The following is a 23196-nucleotide window of genomic DNA, read 5'->3' as shown; positions in this document are numbered from 1 at the left end:
GGAGATTAAGTCAGTGTTCCTTTAGAGTCACATTTCAGAAATACTTGCAAGTCCTCTGCGGGACAAATCTAATTATGCCAGTGCCGACTGTGCCACGAAATCTGGAAACACTCAGGCAGCATCTGCAGACGCCGAGTTTCCCTTTGTGGAACTTGAAACCCTCTGACTTTTGCACTCTCCCTTCATAAGTCACAGTTGTTCTGCCAGGGGCCCACCCCCCAACCTGGGGTCAGGAGCTGGGTTCTACTTGGTTCTGGTTCCTGGTAGAATCAAAGAAGGGGCCTTGTCTTCATCTGGGGTACCTGTGAGCCTTGGTAAGTGATGTTTCTTCCTCAGGCAGTACACGCAGAACTTAGCAAGCAACTGCTAACGGGATAGCCAGTTCCTGGCTAAGTTCTAAATTGAACTCTTCTGTGAGATGTTAACTGTTTAAGCAGACTCAGTACCAGCTGTTTTTTTAGAAAACTAGTATGGGAAAACAGTTTATAAAGTAAGCGGACTACATTTTTGGAAGTAAGTATTGCTGATTAATAAAACAGTGCAATGACCTAAGAGGCCTTACATAAACAGAACCAAAAGGACCCTTGGAAGTCTTCCTTATGAGAATTTTCAATCACATTATTATTTTTATGAGTTCTGGGTTTCATCTACAAGTTCCTGGAGAGCCAGGACAAAGTATTTTCATTTTCATAAGGTATTTAACATACCATAATGGTTTAAATAGGTAAATTTATGTCGGAGAGTTTCCCCCTCATTTATCTGTATTGGTTTTCACTCACTCACTCAGTGACTCACTCACTCACTCATACACATTAAGTTTTACAACATAAATTACAATTGTTTAATGCCATTATTTATAATGCCTTATTGAAACCTTTGCCTAACATACTTTGAACATATTGCTAGGAGGTGTTGCTCCTTGGAAAGGGACATGATGTTGGGATGGGTGGAGGGTTGGCGAAGGAGAGGAAGGGCCTCAACCAGGTGGACTGACACGGTGACTGCTGCAATGGGCTCCTGTGTGTCATGAAGTGTGAGGACGGTGTAGTATAGAACAGGGTTCAGATCTTTTGTTCATGGGTTGCTACGAGTCGTACTCGACTCGATGGCACCTAACAACAACAACAACAACATTGAAACCTCATTGTGTTCCTCTTTTTCCTTCACCCTGCCCATCCATTCAAATACTGATGTTAATATTCATGGGAGACAAAAAAGAAGTTGAATGAAAATCAGAAAATGTGCCAGTCGGTCACACTCATCTCAATCTGCTTCTCTGTCTAAAGAATCTGGTTTAGATAAGATCAGTGTTATTCTCACAGCACTCTTTTTAATTTTGTCATATTCATATACCATTTACATTACTATATATTTAACAAAACCCTTTTAAAGAACTCCCCTTAAGTAATATGAGAAATTATAGCTTGACATGCTAATTATACTTTATGACTGTTTGCTCAACTAAATGCACAACTACGAGAACACACGCTGCTCAGCTGTGAACCATCTCACATCAACTTATCTACACCAGAGGTCGGCAAACACATGACTAGATGCCTCCAAGGTTTTTTCCAGTTCTAACAGTCTCTGATGCTGGGATTTCATCAAACTCTGGGGACAGATCCCAATCTGTACTGTACATTCCACAGCACATTGCTCACGTCTGTCACTGAAGAACCACAAGCTTCATGAGCAGATTTGTATCAGGTAGTCCACCAGCTTAGTGAGTCAGAACAGAGGCTGGCAGAGCTGCTGGCGGCATCTGCTCTACAGGTATGTGGTGCTCAGTCTGGGCATTGCTTTTTAAAACTTTTCACCTGGCTGCCTACACTTGGAACTGTCCCATGGGGTTTCCAAGGCTGTAAATCTTCGCAGAAGCAGACTGCCACTTCTTCTCTCACAGAATGGCTGGTGAGTTCAAACTGTTGCGCTTTTGTTTAGCTCTCAAATGCTTTAACAACAGTGTCATCCCCCCATTACAATGGAGTAGGAAACTAAGTCATGTGTCATTATCGAACAATATCCTTGATATCACATGCAAGCAAAATTCTGCTGAAGCTTATCCAAAACAATTGGCATCAAGAGAGAACTGCCTGAAGTACAGGCTGGGTTTAGAAGAGGTCATGGTACTAGGGATATTATAGTTAATGTAAGAGGAATCTTGAAAGCCGGGAGTACCGAAAAATGTCTACCTGTGTTTCATTGATTATGCAAAGGCATTTGTGTGAATCACAACAAACTGTGGCTAACTCTGAGAAGAATGGGAATCCCAGAACATTTGATTGTGCTTATGCGAGACCTATACTTGGACCAGGAGGCAGTCGTCAGAACAGAACAAGGAAACACTGTATGGTTCAAAACTGAGAAAGGTATACGCCAGGGATGTGTCCTATCTCCATACCTTTTCAATCTATATGTAGAACAGATTATCTGGGAGGCTGGGCTCTATGAGGAGAAGGGTGGCATCAGGATTGGAGGAAGATTCATCAACAATTGGCATTATGCAGGTAACACAACCCTGCTTGCTGAAACTGAGGAGGACCTAAAGCACTTGCTGCAGAAGGATCAGGGACTGTAGCCTTCCATATGGATTGAAGCTTGACATCAAGAAAAAAAAGATTCTCACCACTGGGCCAATGAGCAGCATCATGCTAGAGATTGAGATTATTAACAGCTTTAGTGTGCTTGGCTCAACAATCAACATTGTTGGTACCAGCAGGCAGGAAATTAAAAGACAAATTGCATTGGGAAAGTCTGCTGTCAGAGACATCTCTCCAAAGTACTGAAGAGCAATTTATGTCGGTCTGGAGATGAAAATGCACTGATCCAGGCCAGAGTCTTTTCAATTATGTGTTATGCATCAGAAAGCTGGACAATGACTTAAGGATGATAGAAGGAAAATTTATGCCTTTGAGCTGTGGTGCTTGAGAAGAGTGTTGAATGTACCATGGACTGTTAGGAGAACAAACAAGTTCATTGTAGAGAAGGTGTGACCAGGCTGCTCCTTAAAGGCAAGGATTCTGAAGCTTTGTCGGATATACTCTGGACATGCTGCAAGGAGGGACCAGTCCTTGGAGAGGGACGTCAAGCGTGGGAGGGAGGAGGGACAGTGTAAGAGAGAGAGACTCTCGATGAGATGGATTGATTCAGTGACTGGGGTAATGAGGGTAGGTGTGTCAGAGACAGTAAGATAGGCATACGATACAGGAGGTTTCAGGGCTGTTGCACACAGGGACGCTATGAATCGCAGGCAAGTCGAAGGCACATAACAACACCACCACCACCACACATCTCTGTCAAGAGCAGAAGCAGTGGGAGAATGAAAGGAAAATGTTCTGCAGAAGTGAATTCAACCCCGACACACAGAGGGGCGGCTCTGGAGGCAGCACGGCTTGTTCAGGGCCCAGCTCTGCCACCTCCACCACTTGAGGACTTAAGTCCCTTCATTTCCCCACACCTCAACTCACTTTCCAGTAATAGGCAATGATCACAACAGGATCCACCCCGGAGGGCTGTGTGCACGTTAAATGAGATGGCAGAGCATTTACAGCAACATCTGGGGAAAGGGCAGCCTCAAGCATTAACATTTTAGGCTCATGTGCTTTACATGCTTGGGTCCAAATATTTATGACACTTTTGTCAAAGCTGCCTACACCTTCCTGTCATCTGTCTGGCTTGGGAGACTAAGCCCTCCCTCAATAATGAAATCAAGACTGCAATCTGTCAGTTAACTACAGTGATGCATAGCAGTAGTGATCCCTTAAAAGTCACTCAGTGTCTTTCACTCTCAGAGAGAGAAAATTCCATTTGAGCACAGATATCCCTCACTTTTGCTTTTTTCCATTTAAACAACGTCAGGCTCAACATTTCTTTGAGAGGAATAAAGGTATCTAATTCATTTTCTTTTGTTCTCTAGGGCCCCATCATTAAGCTTTTAGGGCAAAGACAAAACAAAGACAACCCTCCCGGGAGAGGGAAACCGCCAGTGCAGTGCTGCTAGATTCCGCTGAATCACGGCCCTGGCTTTCATTTCTGAGACAGAGAATAAAGGAAATAGCAGACAATTATGGCTGGCAGCACATACAACAAGAGTTAATTCACTTTCTTTGGCAGCTGGGAGAGGGTCTGTGTTAAATCAGGCCAGGAAGGGGTGGGAAAAGTCAGGGAGCCCTAATATTGGCAGATGGTTCCCAGAGAGCGAGGAGGAGGACCTGGAGGGAGAGGGCCAAATGCAAACAAGTGGTGATGCTCACATGCGGCCTGCTTGATTCCTAGAAACTGGTCCAGCATTCGGTTGTGTCCAAGAAACTTAGTAATACTTAAGAACTAAGGGGAAAAACAAAGAAACTCTGCTAGTACAATTACACGCTGGTCTGCTACATGAAAAGCTGGTGGTTCAGATCCACTAGCCACTCCATGGGCAAACGCTAACAACTTACAGCCTCAGAAACTGGATGGAAGGTAGACCTAAGTTAGAACTGAACGGACAGCACTGTGCTGGGTCTGGATCCCCCACCCTGGGGTGAGCGGGGAAGAAGTGCAAAGCTTTCTGCTATCCTATTCCAGCCACACACCAATATGGTTCCTGGAAGGAAAAATCATAGTTTATTGAGAAGAAATATATTAGGCGATATATTATCTCAAAATACACGTGCAAGATACAGCTCATAAAACTGCTGGAACCAATGAGTTAATGAAGCCAATAGAGGTTACTCTCTAGAACGAAGGTCAGGAAGGAGGGAGGGCCCAGGATGGCCCTATGTTAATTTCATAACTTGTCAATCTGAAGCTTATTTGCTTTTTTCCCCTCTTCCAACAAAACATACTAAACCTAATGCACATGATTTACCATTGTTAACACAGAAAATAGGAGGCTTACTTTTTATCCTGTGACTCCTTACCTCCTTCACATTTGATTACAATCTAAAATACTGCTTTTGTCTTTAAAGCAGTTTTAAGTAGAAATTTATTCAATAAAAGTAACATAAATAGCAAAGACTCAGAAAGCCCTATGTGCCATACACAGTCCTCATTTAATTCTTACAGAGGACTGCAAGCCCCTGATAGTGTGTGATTCAGTTCTTGGCTGCGCAGCTTGAACTCCCAGTCAGTCCTCGGGAGACAAGGTACGGCAGCCTGCATCCATGAACATGACAGCTTTGGGAATCCACAGCTCTACTCTGTCCAACTGGGTTACTATGAGTTGGAAGTAATTCAATGGCTATGGGTTTTAGTTGCATCCCCATTTTACAGATCAGGAAACTAAAGCTCAGAGACAATGAAGATTCTGTGCAAGGTCACTGAGGCAACATGATAGTCATGATCTCCATGCAGACTGTCTCACTAGGGAATTTCTGTGTGTGCTGAAGGGAGAGAAATTCATAAGGACCTCAGTAACTTGTTTTTCCAATTTTTTATTTCATAATTTTTTTTGTGTGTGTACCATCAAATCAGATCTGACTGGTACAGGAGGAGATTGCCCCTCCTTCTCCAGCAGAGTATCTGGTACACTTGAACAGTGCACCTCTGAGATTGCAGCGCAGCTTCTTGCCACTAGGCCACCAGAGCTTCCCCAGCACCTCAGTAATTTTACAGATCTGTGTAATATAAAGGGAGCTCAGGAATGGCTTAGTTCATGAAGAGTTGTGCTGTTAACCTCACAGTGGAGCCTCTCTGGCTGAAGGATGGGCCATCTCCTCGTGGTGATTTTCAGCTCCTGATAACGCGCAGGAGGAGATGGCCCATCTTCGAAATGCCACACAGGCTAACACGACTCAGGGTCACAAAGTGTCTTTCAAGAGTTTACAAAGAGCCAAGGCCCCACTCCTTGGTGGGCTGATGAGACTGCCAAACTAGCTGTCAACTTATTAACACAGAAGAACTACTAAGGGGAAAGGGTATTCAAGAGAGCTCTCTCCACCAAGGGAATGAGGTGACAAGTGACTTTAGGAAGACTCTCAGTTAACAGGAAAGGTCACTGAGGTGGTTAGCACACTCCTCACACACTGCCCTAGTGCACAGGGCCTGCTCTCGTCAGGCAGCTGTGGAGGCGGTCAATACAGGATGGGACCTACGGGAGAGCCTGGCATGGCCCCTGTATCACAGAGGAGACAGAGCATGGCGTCTTCACAGACCCTGAGAGCCGACCCCCTGGCCTGGAGACTGTCTCCTGGGTGGGAACACGTCCTTCAGGCTGCCCTTCCTTGTGATACTCAACTCCCTCTCTTGAGGCCTCATTTTGAGAAGTGGAAGCCACTTGTTCTTCCCAGGGAGATGCTGCACCTCGGCTCTGACACTCTCTCTGCAGGTCTGCTGCCACCCGCTCCCTCACAGCCCAGCCTAGCAGCCTAGCTCCACGTTTGGGGAGAAGCTTCCTGGGTGCACTGAGTTCTGGCAACAAACTCCACATCAACAGAGTAGCTGCACATCATTCTCTCTTCCTCAAGTTATAGTATTTCTTCGGCATTAAACTATACAAAACATGGTTTCTCCTTTATCCTGTTCATTAAAAAATATGTATTTACTGAGTGCTAGCTGTGTGTATCACCTACTACTCTGGGTGCTGGTAAACAGAGCCTTGGTCTCTGATGAGAAAGAAGTAAGCAGAAACAATGAAGTAATTTCAGGTAGTGATGCAGAAAAAATAAATGTGGGATGGGACAGAGGTGAGGACGGGCTGCTTCAGGTAGTGTGCTCAAGGGCGCCTCTCCAAGGAGAGAACAGTTGATCAGAGAGACCTGAAAATAAAGGAAGGAAGCCAGTTAAGTGCAAAGGCACTGAGGCAGGAGCACTTCAAAGCCAGACACCACACCTGTGCACTGTGTACTAAAGAAGCGGGAGGGGGTAAAAGAAGAAAGAAGGGGGTAGCAGGCCACATGCAAAGAGGAGGAGGAGGAGGGGCTGTGAAGTTTCCTCAGAATAAGACAGGATGAGAAATTGTCCCAGGGGCTGAAGCCCTGATTTAACCCATGCTTTTAGGTGATGGTCTTGGCTGTGTAGGAAATGGGCTATAGTAGAAGCACTTTCATGCACTCCGAGGGAGCTGCTCTTACATCTGCACCACTATGCTTACTACATGTTGAAATATTAACATTTACTGATTGACCAGTTTGATAAAGGGCATAATAAAAACAAGGGCCTTGCCCTGGAGGGTTAATGCAAAGATAAAGATAGAGTGGGCTAGGAGTCTCTGAGAACCTTCCTTAAGACACAGGACAGGAGGCGTGACTAGACTGCAGCTCTGCTGCCCCTGAGAAACATGCAATTCTGTGGCAATGTTCTCTTTTCTCTATTCCTTGAGTAAACAGCAGAACAAACATGCCAGTTTCAATACTTGGTTCTTATGTATGTCAAGCACTCTGGTAAATCATAAAGAAACAAAGTTGCTGAAACTGTGTGCACCATAGTGGGGAACAGGCATCCACAGTGAGCATTAACACTAAGGTGACAGAAAACGAAGACCCAGTGCAGACGGAGTAGCCTCTCTAAGGTTTTGCTCAAGTCACAGTTTAAAACTAAACAAGTGAAAATGGTATTAGACTAGAAGTCATGCCTCACTGGGTGCGTTCTTGCAAGAAAAGCAAAGGGGGTGTGGATGGCAGGGAAAGCCCAGAAATGATCAGATGCTCCCCTGCAGACGCTCCAGGAATCCGTCTGCCCTCAGAATCGGGAGAGTCCCTCTCACAGGTAAAAAGGGACAGAGTGCTGTGTCCTACCTGACAGCGATGGGCCTCTTTCTCTGAGCGTATCTCCATTTTCTGAGCCCACTTTCTCTGAACCACTCCTCGCATGGTCACCGTTGATTAACTCTGTTTTCTCAGGAGTTGTCGGCTTGCTCTGTGGCTGGCTCTGCTTCAAACGACCAAATTTCGGGGATACTGTCACAGCTTGGATCACGGGGGACTGGGGTTTCGAGTGGATTGGTTTCTCCAAATCTCTGGCTTCCTGCAACTAAAAGGCAACCAGAGAGGGATTCAATCTAAGTGGTCCTGGATTTTGATAAGGAACAAATAGTCTGCCAGTCAACGGCTTAAAATATCTCTAAACAGAGGATGATACTTTCAAAAGGAAATCAATTCCTTTGCCAAACTCTGAATGCAAGTTTCGCAAACCCAAGCTGGTTTATCTCTGGCATTTTAAAAGAATGAAAGCACTTGTCCCCAGGCACCGCTCCAGGTGAGGCCTCACTCGTCCCCAGGCACCGTTCCAGAGGAGGCCTCACATTAAATGGCTCGCAGCAGTGGGGACATCCCTGCTAGGCGGCTGGTAACTGCTCCACTCACCACTTGGTTTTCCATGCGGGTGAAAATGACGTTCAGCATCTGAGTCAGGGTGGCCTTGGCGGTGGTTTGATTGATGAGATTTTTGCTGGCTAAATAGATGTTGTAACACGTCCTGACGGTCTGTAGGATAGTGCCTTCGTGGATTTCAATGTGTGGGGAAGTCACCGCAGTCAGAAGAGCCTAAAACAGACAAAAGCAGTCTTCACATCCGTGGACGCCCATCGCCCTCCCGGTCCTCCACTGTTAAGGTTTTTTTTTCCCCAATAGATTTGAAGAGGAGTCTGCTAAAGTGGATGCTAACACTAAGGGCTAACTTCCTATTTTTCACAGTTCAAAAACAATGACTGCGTCCCTCTATCCAAATTATTTCAGATAACTTAGCTACGTCAGAGTGGGTTTTCTAACAGGCCACACTTCTATATGCTAATAGTGACTGAAAGTCTAGAATGAAAATACAGCTACTTCCGTTAGGAAGGAAAAAGGCTCTGATCTGAGCTCTTCTACCACAATCGCAAATGGTCAGCTGATGGTGGACACGTTCTTGTTTCTCCTGGAATTCTGGAGAGGCTGCAGCAGCTACGAAGCCATCTCTCACCAAGGTCATGACTGTAAGACTTAAGATTTGGGCTCTTGGCTACACCCAGGCCGATCCTATTCTCTGACAAGCAGATGATGCCATCTTGTGCCAAACAGGATTTCTGGGAGCAGAAAGAGAGTAGGAAGGTGGGACAGGGGACAAGATGACAGGGAACAAGTTGGTGATATGATGATCAACAAGGGCCTGCCAAGAAATGCCAGGCTGGGGATCCAGAGTTTGAAGGAGGCGAGACCAGAGGCTTCTAAGCAGTTTTCATTCACAAGGCAATTTAAACTGTCATTAGCAGAACTGTTCACTTGGAAAAACACACCTGGCTCCATTCTACTTGTCTCAGTCCATGCAAAGAAATCCTGACACTTAACCAAGGATCTAAGTGATGCTTCAGTCTTTTCATTTCAGCTCAGCATCACCCAAGACAGCTACCACATGGAAAAGGAAAAGTACAATTCTCAAAGGGGAGTGGCATCCTTAGTTAATAATCAGAGGAGCCAAATGAGCAGAAATACCTTAATTATCTGTAACTGAACCCCTTCATCGGTCTGAGGGCCCTGGAAACAATTGCAAATAGTTTCCACGATCCTGTCAATCAGGCGCTTCCCTGGGGCTCCACTGTCGGGGGCGTTGCCCGTGATGTGTCCATATGCGATGAGTTTCTAAACAGGGAAAGAACAGAGATTAGAAGTTCCTGCCTGCCTGGGACTGAGGCCGCCCACAACAGCACAAGACAGGCAATGAATGTGGCCTTTAACTTCCGGTTCCTACAGCTTGTTCCGTTCCCTGCGCACAGAGAGAGCACAGCCATCTCTAAGAGCAGCCAGCACTCCTCCTCGCCCAGTCTTGCCAGCGAGAAATTCCGTGACCAGGGGAGACAGGCTTTGATGAGAAAGGCAGGGGAGAACTGACCCCAGTCTGCAAGTCAGGCTGCCAAAGAGTCCACAGGGTAGAAGGCTGATTAGTTACTGCTTAGAGTTGGCGAAATGGGAGAGATGGGGAGGTGACAATTAACAAGCATGGGTTTTTTTGGGGGGTGTCAAAATTAATCTAAAATGACACTGTGGTATGATTGGTTGTACAACTCTGAGAATATATTTTAGAAAACTCAATTATACACTTTAAAAAAATATGTTGGGTGAATTGTATCTCAACACAATTGTTTAAAAAGTCACATACACAGACATACACACAGAGAGAGGGAACTCAGGTAGTCCATAGGGAGTTGCACTGCTGACTCAATGACTACACCTTTCTGGCAGTTCAAAACCAGCACAATCTGTTTCTGAAAACCTACTGGAGAGTCAGCTATGTGTCAGTTCTTCCGGACTGCAGAGAGATAGAGAGAGAGATACTACAAGAATACTGTTTAGAAACTAACGATAATACGCTTTTTGGCTGGTGGCAAGAGAACCAGGCAGCTATGGGCAGGGGTGAGATTATGTCATGTTGTGCTACATTCCGTTTGAGTGCTGAATCATGCCAGTGCTATTTTCTGCTCCGAATATTAATGTAAAAGCAGTAACCACATTCCACATGTGTTACCAAAGAGCACTTCATCCATGGCGTCAAGGAGATGGCTACTAAGGTGGCACCCTGCTGTCATGGTGCAGACACATGGGCACAGGGCCCTCTGCCTGTGCCACCTTGCTCTAAGTGACAGAGAACCTGAGAGCTGGCAGGGACTGGAAAGGTCAGCTTACAACGATTCCCAAGTCTGGCTGTGATTCAGAATTCCCTGTAGGAGCTGCTAGATGTACGGAGTCCCAGCCCTCCGCCCGGATCTGCTGCTTGCTGTGGAGCTGGCTCTGACTCAGAATGACCTTGTACATATGAGGACAAAACACTGCCTGATCTGGTACCATCCACCCGGTCGCGGCCCATTGCTGGAGCTGCTGGGGCAAGCCAAACCGTTGGGAGGTGTCCACCTTCTCACTGATCCTCTACCAGGCATGTTGCTTTTCTATAGGGACTGGTCCCTCCTGATGGTATGAACAGTTTATGAGGTGAAACCTTGCCATTCATTTCTAAGGAGTATTCTAGATGGACTTTTTCAAAGGCAGATCTATTTGCTCTCTGGGATATTCAACACTCTTTGCCAACACCACAATTCAAAGGCATCAATTCTTCTCTGGTATCATGTTTGTTTGTCCAACTTTTAAATGCACACAAGGTGACTGAAAATACCATGGCTTGCTTCAAAAGCACCTTAGTTCTCAAAGTGGCATCCTTGCTCCATATCATTTTAAAGAGGTCCTCTGAACAAAATTTGTCCACTGCAACACATCTCAAGGTTACTTGCCTATTGTTCCCATGGATGCTGACTGTGGATGCACGTCAAATGAAATCCCTGACGACATCAACATTTTTTCCATTTATCATGATGTTGCTTACTGGACAGGTTGAGAGGATTTTTAATGGTGTCACCTGCATAATGCAAGCTGTTAGTGAGTCTTCCTCCAATTCTGATGCTGCATTTTTCTTCACACAGTCTGGTTTCTCAGATTATGTGCTCAGCAGACAGAAGGAACAGGGTGAAAGGTTGTAACCCCGAAGCACACTGACTGTAAACCATATAGTATTGTTTTATCAGAAGGACTGCTTCTTGGTTTCTGTATAAGTCTGGTGTGAGGGCAACTAAGTGTTCTGAACGTTTATTTTCACAGTTATCCATAATTTATTATGATCTACACAGTGCAATGTCTTTATATAATTAATGAAACACAGGTAAACATCTTTCTGGTATTCTCTGCTTTAGGCAAAGATCCTTCTGACACCAGTTACTACACTCCTCTTTCCCTGTTCTCTCTTAGACCTGTGGAACCATCAATTCTGGGGCCTAGGAATCAGTGTTTACCTTAGAAGCCCTGTCCTGGGAGATTGGTACCTGATGAGTGATTCTTTTATCTAAGCAACCACAACAACAACAACTTGGAGGGCATTTTCAGCTTCCAGTGACTCCATAAAGACTTAAAAAATGTTCTCCTGTGTCTTTCTGGCTCCCGTCCCGTCCCACTCTCACTGTGTAATCCCATGGACATGGCCCCTGAGGCCATCTATCTGCAGTTCCGGGAGTGGCAGACAGGCTGCCCCACAGAGACCGGAGGCAGCTCCTCAGTGGCTTAGCGCAGCCTTCCCTATGAAAGCGCTGCGTCCACTCAATAAGTAAAAGACAAACTGACCGAGAGAGGAGCAGAGAGCAGGCATTTATTTAATGCTGCTGGCCCGCAACAAGCGATGAGATGGCCACACACAATGTACTGCTCAGGCCCAACCTCAGGCGTCTCCCTGCAGCCAGGCAGGTCAGAAGCATGTTTCTGAAGAGCAATCAAGACACCCTTTATTTCATATTCTCTCGTTGCTGCACCAATAGCCCCACACAGCACAGGGGTACATCTCCAGGTCTCTTCTCCCACAGACTGGCTGGCAGTCACACGCTTATCTGCTGCACTACCAACCTGCCTGACCTGCTACGTGAGTTCTGGCTTTTTAACACTGCTCACTCCTTATTCTGACTCTATTTTGATCACTGGGCTGGGATTGAGATAACTTAAGAACTTCAGTAATATGAATGTTAAAAGTAGGCCCCACATAATCTATACAGGCACTACAAAGATAGAAATGAGATACTGAACAGCTAACTAAAGTGCAAGAAAGGATGAGAGGTATCCTGCCCCATACATACTCTTTAAAGGCCACATGGAAAAGGATTTGAAATAGGTACTTTACTTCTTTATCTGCACAGTAAAAAAGGACTCCCCATAAAGCATTTCTGGAAAATAAAATGTGTGTGTGTGTGTGGGGGGTCCAATTAATTTTATAAATACACAGAAGAAGTCTGGAGCTATTTCAAAGGTCCAATGGCATGAGTGTGCTTGACAAATTTACTCATGAACACGGTCACCCAGTGTGAGAGCGGTCACCCAGTGTGAGAGTGGGAAGCTAATGACACATTTAAGCATAGATTACCATGATTTGACCTGCTTTAAAAGATCCTCCCTAGCTTCTGGGGCTGGAGGAAAACAGGAATGTAGGTAAACTGTCTTATCTGTCCAGAAGGGACATTCTGGAGGCTTGGACTTTGGAGTGGTGGTGACAGAGATGGGAAGAAGTTCCTGCATTATTTGCAGCCAGTGCAGTGAGGGATGGAAGAGGCGTAGAGGTGGGAGGCCCATAATTGGCCTGTTAATTCTATGTTCTAGGAGACCTGCAGGGGGTGGGGTGCACGGAGTGGAACCCGAGGAAAAGAAGTGCGCTCTACTGGCCTACGGAGAACCAGCTGCATGAGGAGAACGCTAAGAGGTTAGTGTCGCGGCATAAAAATAAGACAGACCTACTAATAGACAAAGGAGCCCTGGGGACAAGATTACACGTTCAAATTCACCAGGTATTCCATGGGCGAAAGATGGAGTGGTCTGTTTCAGTGAAGCTCCCCAGTGCCTTTGAGCTGATTCTGATTCACGGCAACTCTACACCCAGTAGGTTCAAACTGGCAACCTTTCAGTTAACAGGCCAACACTTAACCCACTGCTCCAACAGATATCTTTCTGAAAGAAACCCTATGTGTGTGCAACACTGAACGAATATTTATAAAAAAGAAAGTGAACTGGTGGAGGGGGGAAGAAGGGGGCAGGAGGAAAATGTGCAACAATGAATAAATGAAAATCCAACTTTTCTGTAAACTTTTTTTAAAATCACAATTACAATTTTAAAAAAAAAAAGCAGCTGATAAGAGTCAAACCAGTTGCCTTCAGGTTGATGACACAGCTTCTTACCATTAAGAGATAGTTGAAATTAGGGCTTACTTATCTCACCTGCATTGCAGTAAAGTGAACTCCAGTTGGTAGTGACCCTACAGGACAAGACAGGAACTGCCACATAGGGTTGGTTGGTTTCTTTCTTTTTTTTAATTGTAATTGTGTGTACTGGCCCTTGAGAAAGTACAGATCAAGCACCAAAGACAGAAGGGACAAAGCCAGAGACTTTTTTTTATCAGCTGGCAGAACAGCAAGGATTTCTCCAGGCTTCTCCCAGTGGGGAGAGGATCCTCTTAGCTAACTATTCTCATGACACTCCAATGCCAGCGCCTTTCACCTTAGCACCTGGCCAAGTTCAATGAATGGCCTTAACCGCCCAGCAGACAACGTGGGAGTGTCTCCAGCTTCAATCTTGCCCAAACCCAACTTCACCTTCCAGTTCCAAGCAGAAGTTACCTCCCCCACACTGGGGAAAGGCCGTCCAACAGGCTTTGCAAAAACCACCTGAGGGGAAATGATGCCTATGCGGTGTTCCAGAGCACCCTTCACTTTTTAACACCATAAGATGACACAGTTTGCACTCCGTACACTAAGTGGAAGACTGGCGCTCCAGCCAGTGGGCTTTCCGTTCCTGTGATTCACAGCCTCAGAAAACTCACTGGAGACTCAGTTACGAGGCAGTTTTGACTCCGTGGCAATGAGTTGTGGTTTTTGGTGCGTTTTTTTGTTTTGTTTTTGGTTTGGGTTGGTTTTTGTTTTTGGGGTTTTTTTTTTGTTTTTAGAGACTAAGAAAGCCAACACGTCGGCTCGTTTCTGCCTCTCACTACCTGCACGCTGCGGGACAGGTCCTCCTAACAGCTCTAGTCTTGCTTCTTCAGTAAAGGGTGAATTATAAGAAAATTATTTTAAAAAAAAATTATTTATGGCTCTAATTATCTACTTCTCTACTTGAGATTATGCATTTTAATGCTATCAAGAAAAAGACTGCATAAAATTGCCTTATGCGCTCACATGTAGCAAATATTCCAATTAATGCTAAACATTTCCGTTAAAACGTGAAAGGGAATTCAACAAATCAAATATTTCTAGGGAAACAAATTTTTACTTGAGCTAAAGAGTTCAGAACTCTGCTCCTTCTTTGTCTTCCTCACACTGAGGGGAAGAGTAAGCTGACTGCTCCTTTATCGTTCTGAGGGTATCTGAGCATTGGGGTGACCAGGATGGCTGCTATGCAGGGACCACCTACAACTTGGGGGGAATGCCCTGCACAAAATCAAATGGCATCATGTTACCTGCAAGCAGTCGAGTGATGTGCTGACCACTCGTGGGGACTTGGACTGGCAAGCTAGCTCAAATGGAAGGAAATACTTGTCAGCTTCAATGAAGTTTGCCTTTGGTGGTGCGACAGCGCCAAGCCTAGGGAAAAAGCAGAAAACAAAGAAGATCTGAGGGAGGGAAAAAAAGACATTTGCTCTCCCTACATACCACCTTAGCTTCCCATTCCACTTGTGATTGTCTAATAGTGGCTGAGAACTGGTAATGATGGGACCAAAGCATGAAAAGGTTAAATCTGTGCATTAGAAAATCTCCCAGGTGCCGGATGCAGACAGTGAGGTCTTAGACTGCGTCCTGGTGTGAGCTCTAACAGAGCTATACCTGTGAACTGTGACTACCCAGAATCATTACCATGGTCACCAGGAGTAACATTCCCGGACCAAGCCGTTCTCCTGCCTACAGAGCCGTGTCATCCAAAGCCACAAGGGCTTTGCTGCTTCTGGCAGGAAAAGGTACAAGGATCTTCCTTATCCTTTCCCTCAAATAGGCAACTGTTTAGCCAGCAACCTATCTGGCACCGGTTCAGACTCAAGATTAAGTCATATTATGTGCCCACTTATTCGGTGGGACCAGTCCTTGGAAAAGGACATCATGCTTGGAAGGTTGGAAGGTCAGTGAAAGAAAGAGCCTCAACAAGATGGACTGACACAGTGACTACAGCGATGGACTCCGGTATATCAGAGATGATGATGAGGATGGTACAGGATAGGGCAGGGTTCAGATCCTTTGTTCACAGGGTCACAAAGAGTCGACTCAGTAGCACCTAACAACATGTGCCCAGTGCTGTGCTGAGTGTGTCTGTCCTTGAGGAGTAAAATTAGGAGACAGCACGGTAAGAGGTCCCCATGATGCCTACTTATTCCCTTAAGAATGTATATCAGCAGTGAAGAAATGCTAAAGCTTACCTCTGCTTCTCTATTTCGGTTTTAATTTCATCTGGTGAGAAAGAAAGAAAGGCATATTAGGTATATGCAACATTAACATAAAAGATCATTTATGATACTGTAAAGACATTAAAAATAATAAAACATTTTAAAATAGGAACACGTCTGAATGAAGCGGGGGGAAAAGTATCAGGGTTTCAAACGGGTTCATTCTAGTTTGATCTCTTGTTGCGAATTTAAATGTCCACCGCAGATATACTAAACCTTTACCTGCATCTTACCAAGATCTACAGGGTATTGATTCAATACACTTAGGGTGGAAAGATAAAATCTTAGTACAGAGTTAAATTGGAATGAACCTATTTGAAGCTCTGATTACAAGAGGAATAATAGTAGCTAATCACTGCATAGCAGTTACTCTATGCTAGTTATTGTTCTGAGTATTTAACATATTCTAACTTGGCTTAGTGGTACCAAGTTGTGTTGCCAATCCTAAGCCATGAAGTTCAAATCCAGCAGCTGCTCTGTGGCAGAAAGGTGGGTACTGTCCTCCCAGAGGCAAACCTCTGAAAACCTACAGGAGTGTCCGCTATCAGTCGGTTCCTCCTCGACAGTACACAACAACAATAATTTTCATACAAATCCTATAACCTGGCCCTATTACCATTCCCATTTACTGAGAACAGGGTTTCTCAATGTCAGCACAACTCTCTGTTGTGGGGTAGCCCTGCACATTGTAGGATGTTAAGCAGAATCCCTGAACTCTACCTATGAGATGCCTGCAGCCTCTCCCAGCACCACAAAATGCAAAAATGTCTCTGGGCTATACCAAACTTCCCCTGGGGCAGAACCGCCCTCTAGTCCATCAGATTTAGAAATAATAATTTATAAGTCCAGGTCAAGGCACGGCGAAGTTAACTAACTTGCCAATAGCCACACAGCCAGGAATGGGAGACGGATTCATGGAGACCAGAGTCACAGGTACTGGGCGGGGACTGCAGCTGCACATGAGCAGGGTGATTAATACCATTAAAAAAACCCAAAAAAACCAAAACAAATAAACTACATATAACTAGCTGACCAGAAAACCAATTAGCTTTGTAAATGTTCATTCAAATTAAAATTGTAAAATATAATTAAAAGCTTAAGAAACCAACATAATGGAGTATGTTTTATGATCTTTATATAAAATTAATAAAAACAGACAAAATGGAAAAAACCCTGACCCCAGATATTTTACTTTCTCCCCCCCCAAGATTTAACAAAGTAAACATCATTTCTTCATCAATTACATCTTAATTGAAACGGGCATTACATTTTTCTTAACTATAATTTCTTGTCTTTAAATTTTATTATTAATTTTAATGAAAATTTACAGGGATTTTGTCTTTCCATTCATTTATTTTTGCACTTTTCTCCCTGCGCACCCCTCCCCTCCAGTCATTCTTCTCTTCGAAAAGTAAAAGAAAGTGCATCTAAGTTCCAAAATCAATCACCACGATAGTCTATATGTTTCCTATTGCCGAAGGGGTCCTTTAGAATAGTGAGAGAAGATCTTCACCCTAGAACCTACAACGCCCTTTCCCAGCAGGAATTAGCTAAGAGAATGACGACCCCTTTCCTAAAGAATTAGGGTGAAATCTCTCACGGGGGGAATGACAGGCAATGGCAAAGGAGACACACTGACAAAGGAGATCAAATAACTGGTTTTGACAAAGACTGTGGCAATATAACAACAGAAACAAGAGACATAGGAATCCGGGCTTGTTGTTGTTATGTGCCGTCGCGACCCTATGTATAAGAGCCCTAACCTCTGCTCTGTCCTGTGCCATTCGCACTGTCTCCAACACACCCATCCCGATTATCCTAGTCACTGAATCAATCCACCTCATAGAGGACCTTCCTCTCCTGCGCTGCTATATGACAATAAAAACAGACTCTCAAAGAATATGGCAAGAAACAGACTCTATCTAGGACAAGATAATGGAGACAAAGAAGATGGCCAAAAGTCACCATCCATCCATTAGGAGTGCACCCGTCAACTGTTTAAACCCCACTCCCCAAACAAAAGATATATAAACCCTTTTGTAAGAACAGAGTCAATCTGTCTTGACCCGTTCATAGTCTATTATGAACATCTAATAAACCTCAGTGTCTTTCTCTTGCTCTCAAAAAAAAACCCCAAAAAACAAAAAAGCCTTTCATTATTAAACAATCTCTCCCCTCAAGTCCACTCCAGTATGTAGCCTTTGTTCTGGACTCCTGTCATGACAATAATACCTACTCATATATCCCTTTTAAACAATTCTCTCTCTCATCTGTTTCAATGCAGTATACATATTTATCCCATCATCTTTCTCAATCTCCCCCAACCTCTATGTCAGTCCCGTTTTACAACAGTGATACTATGCAGTTATTTGTCCTTTCGTGACTCAGCATTATGTCCTCCAGGGTAATCCATTTTGTATAATAATTCACGAGTTCTTTGTTTTTCAATGAAGCATGGTATTCCATTGTGTGAATACATCACAGCTTCTCTGTCCATTCATTTGTTGATGGGCACTTAGGTTGTTTCCAACTCTTTGCAATTGTAAACAAAGCCCGATAAACATGGGTGTGCAAGATATTTTACTTTCACAGTCCATGTTCTTACTTCCCTTTTCTGCAAAAAGTAGGTTAATAACAAGATATTGAAACAAAGAAAAGAAAATCTTCAAAGCTGTCTCTTTTTTCCAATATTTTTATGATAAAAAGTTAACTTCTATGAATGATGTCATTGTTCAGAAACCTTGCTTTCCAAGAGATGGTCTTACTTCCAGGAGAGAGAACAAAATCCTATATTACTGAAACACAGCACACTCACGAAGTCCACACAACGCCCCCCCCCACAAGTCCCAGTCACATATGCTTCGCAAGGTGAGTCTCCACTACTAGAAAAAGTGACCTGCCCTGTGTTCAGATCCTCTCCCAGAGCCCAGCTTCTCCACACCACCTCCAGGAGCCCCAGGCTTGGATCCCCATCATTATCCTGCAACTCCAGGGCACAGCGGCCATTACACCTCTGCTTTTAGCTAACAGCTCTATGCAGACTGGACTTTAGAAGCGGGAACTGAGCACCTGAACAGATTTTTAATCTTTGAGAAGGTCTTTCAGGTTTTCCAAGGAGCAGAAGATTAAACCACACACGAGAACCCACAAGAGAAACACCCTGATGACTAAGACCCAGCATTCTGCTCATGAACCTGGGACGTACGGTCCCTGGGCCAGGAAGCCAGTTTGTCAGGAACAAGAATCCACTAGGAAGCGGCCTGGCTTCACCTAGCAGGGACCTAAGGAGGCTGGGGGACGTGGTCAAGGAGACCAGCCCATGAGGCTGGCAGCCAAGTTTTGGACTTGCAGGAACCAATACCCATAGTGTCAAGTCCCTGGTGGTAAGATCTGTTTGTTATACATCTCATTTCAGAGGAGTCCTGCTGCCCAAATTAAAATATAAGATTTCCTTCACGGTCACCAGTCAGAGTTAAGTTCAAGAGTACTCAAAGCAATTAGCTTTGGTTATACTCCATGCTGGGCTATGAGTTACATGACTCTCTAACTCCACTCCTACATTCCACTCGTACCAACCCAGTGGCATTCCAAATGATGCAGTCACCAGGATCACACTAAGTGAATGAGAAGACAGTCGAGTGCAGAGTTATAAACTCGCAGGGCAAGGCCAAGTGAGCAACCTCAAGGAGAGGCGTGGGTGGGTAAAAGCCAACAGGTGCAGGGAGATTCCCTCCCCATTCAAGCAGCCAAGAGTCTGAGACTCTTCAGTCTCAGATGATGGGGGCCTTTAGGGACAGAGCCCAGGGTACCAGCTCTGCCTCTTCCAGAGGTCAAAATATGAATTGTAAAGCTTCAACTGCAACCCAAAATAATGAGTCTTTTTTTTAAATTTGTTTTTATTATTGTTTTTTGTGTGTGTACTGTCAAATCGGATCTAACTGGTACAGGAGGAGATTGTCCCTCCTTCTCCAGCAGAACATGTGGCGGCTTTGAACCGTGCACCTCTGGGATTGCAGTGCAGCTTCTTGCCACTAGGAATGAGTCTGTTTTTAAGAACATGCTTCCAGAAAAGCTCGTTTATAGGCTTCCCCACCCTGGGGCCACCAGTCTGCAACTTTTGCTTTAGGGGGAAGCTAGGAACCAAGGGGGAAGTGCTTCACTGACTACAGAAAAGCAACTTCAGAGGATAAAAATAACTCTTAAGAATTGTGATCAGCATTAGGAGAATAAAACATCCAAGTCTGTACAAGTCCAAATGCTGCTCAGCCAATGAGCAATGATTAAAGGAGCTGGAGGACCAGGGTTCAAGGCTAAACTTTTACAAAAGGCCAAACAGAAGCCAAAGAGATTCAATCCTGTGTCTTTGGTCACAAGGTAAAAGCTCCTCCACCTGAGGGATCTGGACTTGAACCCAGAAAACCTAGTTCCAGAACCTCTGTTTATGTCTTGCTGGGCACCTGGACTCTTGAGTTGCTGTTCTTAAAATCCAGCTCTTGACTCAGGGCAACTCTATACATGGTTGAAGAGAAAGCTGCCCCGGCCTGTGCCGCCCCCACAGTCAGTGCTGGATGAGATGGCCATCATCCAGAGCGTTTACTGGATGAGGATCAGCAGGCTCTCCTCCTAGTCATCTCAGTGCAGAAACTCCGATGAAGCCTCGTCAGCATCACAGCATCATGTAAGCATCACCACTGACAGAGAGTGGGGGCTGTGCCTGAGGTATACAGGCCAGGAACCAAACCGGGCCTCCTGCAAGCAAGGTAAGCGCTCCACCACTGAGCCACTAAGGCCCCGTGAATCTCACTTAGAATGAAACTGTAAATGTAGGCTAGCACGAATGTATGCTGTGCTAGTATTAGTGGTAACTAACAGAAACCCTGAGCCCACTCCAGCCATGAAGATGCTGGTCTACAGCTTCAACTCCAGATCTCCCATGTCCACTTCCTCACCCACCGGGCATGAGCGCAGCTATGGAGCACCTAGCAGCAGCAGCAATATGGGCTCGGCACAGGGCACAGGGACTTCGCTGGGACGAGTGGCTGCTTCTACCAGGGAGAGTCCCTTCAGAAATCGAAGCACCAGCAGTTACCAGTCTTAATGTTCAGTGTTAACCTTCTCTTAAAAAACCCAGTCCTCTGCTGAACCACAGTGACCCAGGAAGACAGCAGACCACAGGGTTTCTAGGCTTTAGCTCTGTGGAAGCTGACTGTCTTAACTGTTTCCTGATGAAGGGTTGGAAAGTCTGACCAGGACTCCTAACCTACTCTTACTCTGTCCCCCTAAGAGAAGCAGCCCTGGTGGTGTAATGAGTCATGCACTGCATGGCTAATGGAAAGGTTGGTGTTCGAACCCACCAGCTGCTTCACCAGAGACCGAATAGACAGTCTTCTTCTGTAAAGATTTATAGCCTCAGAAAGCGGGTTGAATGTGACCATGAACTGGAATCAACTAGACAGGAGAAGGTTTGATTTTATTTTCATAAAAAAAATTAGGAATTGTTGCACTTCTAAATTGCTCTTTGATGAAGGAAAACATTTTTCTTTATTCTCTCCAACAGGCACAAGAGAAGGAGCCCTGCTGGCACAGTATTTAAAGCACTCACTGGCAAACCAGAAAGTGAACAGTTCAAATTCACCAGCTGCTCCATGGAAAAAGATGTGGCCTTCTGTTTCCTTAAGAGATTCATCGTTCTGAAAGCCCTAGGGCCAGTCCTAGGTCCTTCAGAGTCACTACAAGTCAGAATCAATGGCAGCGGTAGGCACAAGAGGAGGTCTTCATGACAAAGGACCTCCACCAGAACTCCACTTGAGGATTCTCCCTCTGAAAGGAATGAGAAGTCCCTAGAGATGCACAGAAACGGGGGGAAGGTGGGAGGTGGCACGGGCTGGCTTTCACTTCCGACAGATGACTCCTGAAGGAAGAGTGATGACAGTGGCTTGGACTATAGGCGTTGGAATAGAGAGGTATTAGTCTGAATCACATGAATGAAACAGTATTTCTGCAGGTTGGAAATGAGCATATTAGCATTTCTTCAGGTTCTTTCTTACAGACAGCATGACACAGCCTGGGTGGTAAGAAAGACCGGGGTCTGCAATTGGGACAGAACTTGATTCCAGACTAGGCACGTGTCTCTGTTAGATGTACAATGATGTCAAAATGCCAACTCCCCTCCCCGCACTGCCACCTGGTCAATTCAAATGCACAGCAGCCTCCTATCAGGTTTCAGAAGCTGTTCATCTTTATGGGACAAGCAGGCCGCTTATCTTTCTCTCACGGAGCTGGTGGGCTCAAACCACCAACCTCCGCGTAAGCAGTTCAACGCACAGCCATGTTCCAGGTGGGTAATTAAAACTCCATGAAGCTTGTTTCCTACTGCACAAAAAGAGGAGGAGTCAGAGCAGTGGCATGTGGTCTAGAGACGGTACACAGGCACCTGACAGGCAGAACCAGCTGCTATTGCGCTGACTCTGACTCATAGCGACCCCAGGTGTGACAGGTAATTTGTCCAGGAGAGGTACTGTCTACGATTGATGACTAAGTCTGGTTTTTGACACACAGCAGGGGTGGTCAACGATGACCGTTCTCTTGCTCTATGTTGGAAAAGGAATCAGCAATACTAAAAAATCTCCAGTGCTTGGTAGAACCAGAGAAAGAAGAAACTGAACAGAACACTAGTAGTAGTAGTAGTAATAATAATAATAACAACAACTGACCTTCACACTAGGGGCAGGCAGCCAGTCCCTACCAAAGCCCTGGGAAGCTGGGCCACTCATTATCCCCATTATACAGGTGAGGAATTCAAGCACCAAGAGCTTCAATTGGTTTTAGCCAGAAAGTGCAGGATCCACACCCAGCCAGTCTGCTTCTCATATGCCCAACTGCCATCTGGGCAATTAGCAGCAATAAATGAGCAGGCTGGAAAGGAGGGAGGCCTGAGTTGAAGAAGGAAGTTCAGGGCCACATTTCTTCCCATGAAGTGCTACCTGGGTGTTACTGTCACGGAGGAGTCTTTGAGGTCACACCCCTTTATGTAGTAACTTTTACACCAGCTCCCCTTATCCCCTCCACTCCCAAAGTTAAGACCAACAATGACCATCCCATCTTCAGAACCCAGTTATGGCCAATAATTCCATCACTGTGGTTCCTGTGTACCACTGAGTAGGAGCTGATCCATGGCTGCCTCTCTGGTGGGTTTTCAGAGACAGTTAAAGGCACTGGAGGAGTCTGTCCCTCTTTCTCCTCCCAAGCAGCTGGTGGATTCGAACCATGTGCCTCCAGGAGTGCAGCTCAGCTTCTTACCA

General features: G+C 45.2%; 1 protein-coding gene across 1 annotated transcript in view; it reads right to left on the bottom strand.

Annotated features, from left to right (window-relative positions):
* The window catches only part of ARFGEF2 (ADP-ribosylation factor guanine nucleotide-exchange factor 2 (brefeldin A-inhibited)), a 97204-nt gene that overhangs the window by 59484 nt on the left and 14524 nt on the right, over positions 1-23196 (bottom strand). Inside the window, exons 2-6 of the mRNA XM_006881619.1 lie at positions 15869-15899; positions 14921-15044; positions 9387-9533; positions 8283-8462; positions 7716-7950 (exon numbers count right to left, since the gene is read on the bottom strand). Coding sequence (XP_006881681.1) covers positions 7716-7950; positions 8283-8462; positions 9387-9533; positions 14921-15044; positions 15869-15899 — 717 coding nt within the window. The remainder of the gene's footprint in view (positions 1-7715; positions 7951-8282; positions 8463-9386; positions 9534-14920; positions 15045-15868; positions 15900-23196) is intronic.

The sequence above is a fragment of the Elephantulus edwardii genome, unplaced genomic scaffold, assembly GCF_000299155.1.
Source record: "Elephantulus edwardii isolate Elephantulus edwardi_28Jun2011 unplaced genomic scaffold, EleEdw1.0 scaffold00015, whole genome shotgun sequence".
In the NCBI taxonomy this organism is placed as follows: domain Eukaryota; kingdom Metazoa; phylum Chordata; class Mammalia; order Macroscelidea; family Macroscelididae; genus Elephantulus; species Elephantulus edwardii.
The sequence above is the reverse complement of the archived record's forward strand: the minus strand, read 5'-3'. Positions and strand labels throughout refer to the sequence as shown.